The following is a 10364-nucleotide window of genomic DNA, read 5'->3' as shown; positions in this document are numbered from 1 at the left end:
GTTTTTTTTTATGATTTATTTTATGTATCTGAGTGTTCTGTCTGTGTGTACACCTACATGCCAGAAAAGGGCATCAGGTCCCATATAGATGGTTGTGAGCCACCATATGGTTGCTGGGAATTGAACTCAGAACCTCTTAACCACTGAGACATCTCTCCAGCACCTAGAGTACTATTTTGTTTCTTTGTTTAAAATTTCAGAAGAGTTTTCTCCCCTGGATTAGGGACGATCTGTTTGAAGAAAGATAGGACGGTTGATTGAACCATAACTGTTGTGTAACATATCCTGATCCAGCCTGGAATTTATTGAGCCAAACCATCAGCAGGAGACCTACTGGTGGGAAAAAGGCCCACAAGGTCAGTTTTAAACTTCCAGGCTTTTGTCTCAGGTCTGGAGGCTGTGGAAGAAACCATCTTGGAAGTCTGACACCTTTATTGCATAGCCATGGCCCCTTTCTCTCTGTGTCTACCATGGAGCTTGTCAGTTCTTAGTCCCTCAAGTCTAACTTGTGGTTCCCCATGTGACGGCATAAAGAAGGAAGAGATTGGGACCAGGACTTGATGGTGCCTATCTGCATTTCCTCAGCATCTCCAAACCTAGGAATGTTCTAGTAACTCCATATCCAGGCTTGCTTGTCTTTGCCCTTGGGCCTCTCAGTTTTAGAAGCTCTAATATGGAGCTGAATATCAAGCTCCACACTGTCCAGCTAAAAGCCATGGTTAAAAACAATACAGAAACCATGAAAAGTATTATGTGAGCCTTTCAATCGCCATTTATTTCGCCATTCTGGGCTTGAACTCAGAGCAATCTTCCTGCTTCAGTCTCCTCAGTGCTGGAATTAAAGGCATGTACCACACCACCAAAAAATAGGCATGATAATTTTTATCTTATTTTTTAGAAACATTAAAGTCTAGCATGAATTCCTGCTTAGAGACAAAGGGCCAGGAAGTGGCTAGCATGAGATCCTGCTTCCAAACCCCTTTGACTCTTACTCCAGAGGCTTAACCTCTAATGTTGGCTTTATATAGTTTACTCACTATAACCTGGGCTTGGGAGAGGCACAGACAGGAGAGGGGAAGTGAAATGTGCGAGGATTTCATTTCCCCATCATAAGAAAAAGTAAGAAAAAAATATAAAGGAGGAGGAAACTGGTGTGTGTTTGCAGAGATGCTGGGTTCTTCCAACAACAGTCAGAAGTTCTGGGTGGCCCCAGAGCCTCAAGGAAAGAGGAGTGTGTCTTCTCTGGGGAAAGGCTCAGCAGTTCAAAGTAGATTGCCTGTAATGTCCCCCCTTTTAAAAAATTTATTTATTTATTTATTTTGGAGACAGGGTCTCACTGTGTAGCTCTGGCTGGAGCTAACCACAGACTTAAACAGAATTAAAGGTGTGTGCCATCACACCTGACCGACTGCAATGTAGTTTATGAAAATGGGCACTTCCTGTCAGTTGCCCTAGGGACACAGGGAGGGTGGGGGAAAAGGGGAGAGAGAGAGAGAGAGAGAGAGAGAGAGAGAGAGAGAGAGAGAGAGAGAGAGAGAGAATAGAGTAGGGTGGCGGTTACAATATGGAGGGCTATCCAATTAGATGCTCAGTCCTTACCATGGGAAATGTTACCTATATAGTATAACATGAACACCAGAAAAAATGATTTTACTTTTTAAACTGTGTGTGTGTGTGGTGTGTGTGTGTAGGTGCCTGTAAAAATCAGAAGAGGGTGTTGGATCCTGTTCAGCTGGCGTTCCAAGCTGTTGTGAGCTGCCTGATACTGATGTGGGTACCAGGTACTGAACCTGAGTCCTGTCCAAAAGCAGTCAGTGTTCTTAACCACTGAGTCATCTCTCCAGGCCCAGGAATTCAATCTTTAAATTGTGCTTTATTCAAAGAGCAGGAGATCTGACAAGGCAGCAGATTTAGCATCTTTACAAACCTGCCTTACTCATCTCTAGCCAGCGGGCATTAGGAGTGGGCAGGAGGTATGCAGACAGTCTGCAGAGCTCAGCCCTCCCTCTCTGGTAAGGTGTCCCACATTTCTGAGGTTCTTGATGTCTGTACCTTTCTTGTCATCATCTCTTGTTCTCTCCTCACTCTCTGGCTACCTGGGACGTTGGCAGCTTCTTGAAACACAAATCTAACTACTGCTTTCTGCTATGGACCTCATAATTCTCCAGGAGCACCTGGACTGTGTATGGTTAATGCAGAACAAACTATTAACAGTTTGTGTTAATAACATGAGGACTCCTTTCTACAATAGAGAATACAAATGTGTCTTTACACTATTGGACATACAAATGCCACCATCTGTTCCTCCTGTCTCTTCTCAATAGGAGCATGTCTATGAGCCTGTTTGTGAAAAGTACAATTTAAAAAAATGTATTCATGGGCTGGTGAGATGGCTCAGTGGTTCAAATCCCAGTAACCACATGGTGGCTCACAACCATCCATAATGAGAACTGATGCCCTCTTACGGGATATTTGAAGACAGCTACAATGTACTTACAAATAATAAACAAAACAAAACAAAACAAAACCTTTGGGCCGAGCGAGTGGGAGAAGGGAAGGGGGAAAATGCATTCATTCCGTTGAAGAAAGAAGAGTCACTGGCCACACATGCTACAGGGTTGCCCAGCAGAAGTGTGGCAAATGACATGCTGTTGAGACTGGAATCTCCTAACAGCCCAGACCTGAAATCTTTCCCATTTTAATTTTTTTATTTTGCTATTCTACATGTATGAGTGTTTTGTCTGTATACCACGTGCAGACAGTGCCCACAACAGTTAAGAGTGTCAGATCCCCTGGAGCTGGGTGCTGGGAATTGAACCTGGATCCTTTGAAAGAGCAGCCAGTGCTCTTAACTGCTAAGCCATGTCTTCAACCTGGCAGTATTTTCTATCCCATATTTTATCTATCTATCTATCTATCTATCTATCTATCTATCCATCCATCCATTTATTTATTGGTGTTGGAGGCTGGACCAGGGCACTGTAATTGCTAGGCAAGTATTCTATCACTGAGTAAATCCTGAACCCTTTAAGAATATTTTTTACAAGTTAGTTTTCTTAGGTCAAAATTGAGTGTCTGCCATGATTTTATCTATTTGTATGAGATCAGGGTCCACAAATAAAAAAAAAAATACTGTCTGCTTTGTAAGAGATAGGAAATGAGGGAATTCTGAAATGTGCTACCGGGCATTCTTGGGTCTTGGTAGCCTATACCTTCCAAAGCCTACACTCTCCACTCCCCCTTGCTTGTCGAAGGGTTTGCTGAAAATGGGAGGAAGGCTCAAGAGCAAGTAAGATGACACAACTCTCCCGGCTGAGCCAGTGCTTGGCCCTGAAAGACCCTTCGCTCCGGTTAAGACAGATCCAAGTGAGAAAAAACCACCACCACTAAGCTGGGAGTGATGGTGCAGGCCTATACACCAGTGCCTGAGAGGCAGAGGCAGGAAGGTCAGGAATTTAGGCTCATCCTTAAGAGTGAGGTCAAGAGGAACTCAGGTTACCCTTGTCTCAAGAAAACAAAAGGAAGTAGATAAAAGGCCACTACTACTGTGCAACCAACCCAACCTGAGCCTGACTCGCAGGCTGCTCTCTTGGCCTTAAAAGAACATTACAGAAAAGCACACAAGCTGCACATGACAACCTCTGTTTCCACCATGCCCAGCATTTCTCTCCATGGCTCAGTTTAGGAAGTAACGAAAAAAATGTTGCTACCTTACCGCAGATTTTTGGCTTGTTTCCCTGGAGAAGATGGGTTTGTGAGAATTGGTCATATCTAGTATTTGTTTGCAAGGTTGGTTTAATATTACTCGTGAGAGGAAATTAGTGTCCTACACATTGCCACTAAGCCCCATGCTTTGATGCAGACACAGGATCTACCCCTGTGTCTGTGTGTGTGTGTATGTATGTATATATGTGTATGTATGTGTGTGTATATGTATATGTGTATCTATATGTATGTGTGTATGTATGTGTATATATGTGTGTGTACATATATGTGTATGTATGTGTGTATGTATATGTGTGTGCATGTGTGTGTGTATCTGTATGCTCACGTGGAAGCTAGAGGTCAACATTGGGCGTCTTCCTCTATTGAGCTCTACCTTGTTTTTGAGACAGAGTCTCTCAACAAGTCTGAAGTTCTATTCAGATAGGAAGAACAGTCAGACAGTAGGCCCCGGAGATCCTCCATCTTTGCCTTCTAGCTGTAGAATTTATAGTCAAGCAATACCACACCAGTTGTGGGTGCTGGGGATTTGAACTGAGGTCCTCAAGCTTGTGTAGCCAGCACATTATCCACAGGGCCATCCCCTCATGCCCAGATGCATCCCCTTTTCATGCAGAAAACCCTCACTAGACAGCACACACAAGTTCTCTACATTTTTTTTGTTTTTATTTTTTTTAAGTAAAGAAATTCCGTTGAATCAAAGATAACAAAATTACAGTTTTTGTTTGTAATGATCTTCATTCACCACCACAGATTCAAAAGTAACGTGAGAACATAAAACAATCAAGGACGCCATTGTTTAGTATAATTTCTTAATAAAGGTAAATATCCTCATATTTAGAAAAAATTGCATTGCTAATTGCAAGTCCAAAACACCTGCTGCTGGAGGAGTCAAAAGACCCAGCAGCACAGGGGCTTCCAGAGCATGAACTCCAAAATACAGTATTTCCAGGGCAGCATCTGGAGTTCCGTGAAACCCAGAGAGAACAAAACAAAACTCATTAGAATCAGGAATGTGAAAGTGATGGTTCTCGGAAAAAAAAAAAAATCAATCTGGAAGCAGATCTGCCAACTAAGACTGTGGTCAGTTGGAGTCTACCTGGGAAAAGGAGGGAGGCGAACTGGACCCTCCCCCACCCCAGCCCTGGTCACTAAGGCAGCGACAGTAGGGGGAAAAGTTGCAAGCTCAGGTACACTGAAGGTCTGCCTGAGGCTGTGGGAGAATGCCAGGTCACCTGGATCAGGTGTGGAGAGGTAACAGGATTCTACACAGATTTGTGCTTTAGGAGAACGAAAGAGCCAAAATGAAGACCTAGGCGAGCCTAGGTCCTACAGCCAGGGACTCGGTTACCTCATGAGAGCAGCCTGGGAAAGCAGGGGGACCGAGGAGGTCGGCAATGATTTCAGGTGATGTTGACTGCTCTGTGTGTGTGGTCTGCGACAGAATGCCCACCCAGAGGAAGGGTACTTACTCCTAAAGGTGCTAGAAGTGAACTGTCCCCAATTTATGGCAACAGAAGATTACTTGGCTAATGGGGACCAGTTATGGATTTCCTACTTGACAGGAGTCTAGTAAAAAGTTGTGAATGTTCTGAAACTCACCATGTCAGTCTTAATCTACCAATTAGAAATTGATTTCGGCTTCTTTATTAGGCATTGGTGAAAGCTCTACCTACATAAATGCTAGGAAAAAACAGCTGGAAAACATGGCAGACGGGCTCTTCCAAAAGAGACAGCTGTCTGTGTTCTGGGTGTCTGGGGACCGTTGGCAAGCTGTACTCTGTGGTCTGTTTCTAAGGACCACTTCAGGAGGATGCTGGGCTGTAGCACCTGGAGGCAGCAAGGCCAGCAGAGCAGCCTTTGCTCTGGATGCTGTTCTGGTTCCTTGGCCAGCAGGGGCCTGCTCCTGTGTCCTTAGCGTAAATATAGTTTAGGAAAATCGACCCCAGACAGAGGAGATACTGTCCTTTGCTTAGATAACAGGTGGAAGAAACCTGGCCCTCAATGGTTTGGCCTCTAAATGCCAAGCAGGCCCCTTTTGGAAGCATTTGAGTGATCTAATGTGGCTTTGAAAGAGAGTAAGGCCAAGAAGACGGGTGGAGGGGCTTGTTCCAGATCACTCGTGTTGTTGGGGTGAGAGAAGGGGGTGGTGTCATAGGAGCCTCCAGGCCACCTGAGGAAATTCTCTGGTTTGGCTGTGGCTTTGCTTCAGACTTTCATAGCAGAAGAGTTTGAATTCTTATGCCACAATTTTGTCATACCAGGGGATTTTCTAGAGGCAAGTTAAGGCTTTCTGGGTAAAGAAAACAAATTCCAGATGATACTGCAGACAGGATGATGACACGCTTCCTAAGAACTCCCTTGGGGGCCTAAAGGAAGAAAACCCAGGCATTCTTTCAACTCCACAAATCCTGTCTCCACCCCCACCTTCTTCTTCTTTTAAAACTGTCACTTAAGTCAGGATCAAGGCCACAGGAAAAGAAAAGCCTCTCACATCTCTAACACCTGCTTCCGGGGCAAACATAAACACCTGTTCTGAATCTCCGGAGCTGGCAAACTCTATCTCAAGTCAGCCACTCACAAAGAGAGCGCTCATCCGGATGCCAGCCAGATAAGCTCGATACCCAGAAGGTTCAGCTGAGTTCAGAACGAGCCTGCACAAGAAGGACTTCTGTCTTGGCAACCATCTACAATTTGCCTGGTCACACTGAAGCCAGAGGCTCTCTCCTCATTACTGGTGGCCCTCACCTGCTACAGTCACAAGACTACCCTCAGAATAGCAAGGAAACTGTCATAACAGTGAAGACTAGGAAGAGAGGCAAAAGAGAGGGCTTTGGATGCTGTCTCGGGTCCTAACTAGGAAATGCACACGCTCCTTCTCTCTCAAGATGAGCTTAGGGGTTGGGATTCACTCCCTTCTATGTTCAACTTCAGACATACTTAGCAACGACAGAGAGAATGATTCACAGGTGAGTGAAGCGGCCTCAGGGACGATGTAGAACGAGGTAACAGGTTCAGAGAGGTGAAGTGACTTGCCCGTGTGTCTGGCACGAGTCAGAGCCAGTGAGGATGAGAAATCATGTCTCCTGACCCTGGCTCTGTAACACCATGTGAATAAAGGAAGACACCCTTACTGGAGTATTTCAGTAGATCCTAAGGTTCCCTGTGAGTGTAGGATGCCACAGAAACGAAAGGAATACACTGACACGCTTTCCACCTTCATTCTGCTCTGGCATGGAAGATGCCAAGCTGATGCAGGAAAGAACGGGTTTTCAAGTCTGCAAGCCTTCCTGATAACTGCTAACTATGCAGTCTTGATAATTTTTTCCAAGCTAGTAATCCTAATCTGACTGAAGTCCATGCTTTCCAATTATTTGGGAAGCAGGGAATACAACTGGAATAATATAGGTGCACTCCCCACTTGGGTCTTAATGTTATTCCTGCCACAGAATTGTCTACATCCATGTAATTTATATCCTTGATTTAAAAACCGAATGCCCAAACGATTTCTACAAATTCAGCCTTTGGTCCAAGTAAGGACTTGGTAGCCAGCAGACAGGTCACATCATTATCAGGAATGGATGACTTTGGGAAGAAAGCAAGGAAGCCCGGAGGAAGGGCTGACCTACATAAAGGGCTGTTCCCTCATTCATTAGGCAAGCTGGCACCTACACAGTCATGCCTCTGTACTCTCAATTCAGGGTCACACAAGAATCTTCCTGTCCAACTGCCATGGTCACCGCCTCATTTCCATGCTCAAAGCTTGAATAAAGGGCTTCAGTTGATTTCATGTGAAGTAAAATGGAACGCCAGAACCATTCAAAGCTATACACTAAGGAGGCTTCAGCCGGCACACATCCCCTCCCACAGGCCCAGGGGCTGGATCTCCAGGAGTGTGGTAGCTCTACCTCTCCCCAGCGGGCCTCTAGGGCTGCTGCATAGACCAGGCTCCCAGGACAGCCTACTTCCTCCTAAATGTGACTACAGAGCTGACTTTATCTGAAGCAGGTGGCACCCAAGCCACTGCTTTGTTAGGACTTGGAAAGAGATGACCTCGGGCAAGCAAAGGGAGCCCCTCGCTTCCATGGACAGTGACTCAACTCTATGACCTTATTGCTCTCATTCAAAGTCTTCGGGGATGAAGGCAGGAAGCAGGAACTATGTGTGAGCCTTCTAGACTGTAACTGTGGTATGGTGGAGGGAAAATCGACAGAGGAGGATTCGCTTCCAAATCGAGGGACGAATGATAAAGTGCCAATCTGTGCTAAGAGAAATGCGACAGAGAAATGGCCACCATGAGAGGGGCGCGGGGACAGGAGTCAGTGAGTGTGAGAAATTATAGCAAAAAGCAAACTGGAGGCTGTGCAGACATCTCAGTGCTCTGAGACAATGGCTACTGATGACTGGGATGATCCAGTGATTGTCAGAAAACAGTGCTTCGTGTACAGGCTTTCCTGTGAGTCTCTCAGGCCAGGGCCCAGGCTCTATTCCACCTGCAGCCCCCAAGCATTCAGGTGGCTCCTTTAACATCCACACAAACCCACGACTACATCTCAGTCTGTCCTGGTGCCCATGGAAACGAAGCAGAGGAAACAATCGTGCATCCAGGAAATCCACCCATAGTCTTCTTCAATTCCAGATAGCAACTGTGGACTTTTCAAAGTGCAGGTTCTTAGGGACTCAAGTACCACAGGGTTCCCAGAAGAGGAGTACTTAAACCCTAGAGTGAGGAGTACTTAAACCCTAGAGTGAGGAGTACTTAAACCCTAGAGTGAGAATTCTGCTTGAGGAGACATTTCAGAAAGATCTCCCCAACAGATAACACAAAGGGGCTATTTAAGGACAAACCAACTTCAGAAGAACACCCTCTTCTCTTAGCTGGAAATACATTTCTTCAAACTCACATCCAACTTTTGGGTTGTTTGGTATCAATTAGACGTTGGGTAGAACTGGGATGAAAAACTAAAATGACAAGAGAGTGATTAAGACTCTCAAATCTCTTTCTATGAGATGGGGAAGGGGAAAAAATGCAATTAATGGTGTTTACATGCTCAGCCTGGGAGGTGGAGACCCAGGCACCCCTGGAAGGATGCACTGGTGGTCATCTCGGCAATCTACCTGGTCCAATCCCCCACTAATAGGGGAAGAGAGTCAAGTCCAAAGGGACTCATCCAGGGTCATACAGCCGGGGAGAACGGAGCCAGGGATCAGCTCAAATGTCTTCTCCCTTTTAGGGAGATCACACAAGGGCAGCCAGACAACAGGCCTTGCTGCTCTGGAGGTCTCTGGGAGCAAAGAGACACTGTGGCTTATGCATGTCAATTGAATGAGCCACCAAGATGTTTCTAACTTAAAGGCGTGGTAGCATGGTGTTCCCCTCAGTTTGCTGGATGATGAGAATTCCCTGGGGCACTTGTCAAAAATTAAAATCCCCAGAGCCCTTCCCGAGCCTACTGAGTCAGCCTCTCTGAGGGGAGGGATCTGGGAGGCTGAATTTTTAGACAAGTGCCCCATGCAACTCTCAGCAGCAGCAAGACAAAGACACGGCTGTCTTAGGGGGCAATGAGAAGGGAAACTTGGCTTTTGATTCAGAGAATTTCCTTCGCTTCACAGGCAAAACTCAGGAAGCCCCCGGTTTTCAGGCTTTCCAAGCGGAGTGACTTCTTCAGCACCAGAGATGCTGACTTCTTGGTGCGGACTCTCGTAGGGAGCACACATCCATCACAAAGTGAAGTACATCCTTCTCTGTTCCCAGGGAAAGGCCTTTGACTGGCAAAAGCAAAACTGTAGTTCACACTTGCTCCTTAATAGGAAAACTCGGTGTGACCAGCGTGAAAGCAATCAGATACTGAGAATGGACAGAAGGGTGAGAATCTTATAGCTTGTCACCGTGGCTAACAATGCAATGGAGAAAACCCGTTAACTAAACACAAAAATAGCCCGGAGCTCCCAGGGAGAGCCGCCTACTTGAGACAGGTTGCATGATGGGTAACCCCCCAGTGATGGTGTGAGGTCAGATTCAGGTCACTGGGTGATCTGAAACAGCCGTCGAAGGGACGTGAGCTCCAGAGGGGGGCCGCTGGAGCGCCGTCAGAGTCCGGAGGCCTCACTCCAACTCCGCCTCCATCTGCTCCAACTCCGCCCCCATCTGCTCCGTGTCTGAGCACTGGGACTTACTCCTTTCCCATTGGCAAACGGCATTGGCATACTGCACCACCAGCTTATCCATCCACGTCAGCGGCTCAGGGAACAGCACGGAGCCCTCGAAGAAGCCCAGGTGGCCCCCGTGCAGAGGCAGCACAAACATGACATTCTCCCGTTTCTCTGTAGGGGAGAGGCAGGAGAGTCACAACATCCTGTTAACTCCAAGCTGGGGCCCTGAACGTTCCTCAGAGGGGCCTAAGTGGGTATCCAGCCACTGTGTATTGTTCTCAAGTGGGCGGGCAAGTCAGCAGGATCTCTCGAGTCTGGTGGAGAATGGGTACCAAAGGGGTTGGGGACACAGCTCAACAGTAAAACAGTGTCCTAGCATGTGAAAAGCCCCAGAGTTCAGTCTCCAGGACTGAATAAATAAAATGAATAAAACCCAGTTCATAGGATGGGTGTCAGCTTCAGAAATCCTTAGAACGCATACTTAAAGC

The 10364-nt window shown here is 46.4% G+C and overlaps 1 protein-coding gene across 2 annotated transcripts in view; it reads right to left on the bottom strand.

Moving 5' to 3' along the window:
- Abhd2 (abhydrolase domain containing 2) overlaps nucleotides 1–10364 on the bottom strand; it is a 101780-nt gene that overhangs the window by 9314 nt on the left and 82102 nt on the right. Inside the window, exon 11 of one of the 2 annotated variants that reach the window (XM_028754768.1) lies at nucleotides 9901–10047. In XM_028754768.1, coding sequence (XP_028610601.1) covers nucleotides 9901–10047 — 147 coding nt within the window. Of the gene's footprint in view, nucleotides 1–4370; nucleotides 10048–10364 lie in introns of those variants that run through there. The other variant, XM_028754769.1, reaches the window with a different exon arrangement.

Source organism: Grammomys surdaster, unplaced genomic scaffold (genome assembly GCF_004785775.1).
Source record: "Grammomys surdaster isolate TR1022 unplaced genomic scaffold, NIH_TR_1.0 126036, whole genome shotgun sequence".
Lineage (NCBI taxonomy): Eukaryota > Metazoa > Chordata > Mammalia > Rodentia > Muridae > Grammomys > Grammomys surdaster.
Note: the sequence above shows the minus strand (reverse complement) of the source record. Positions and strands in the feature narration are given on the sequence as shown.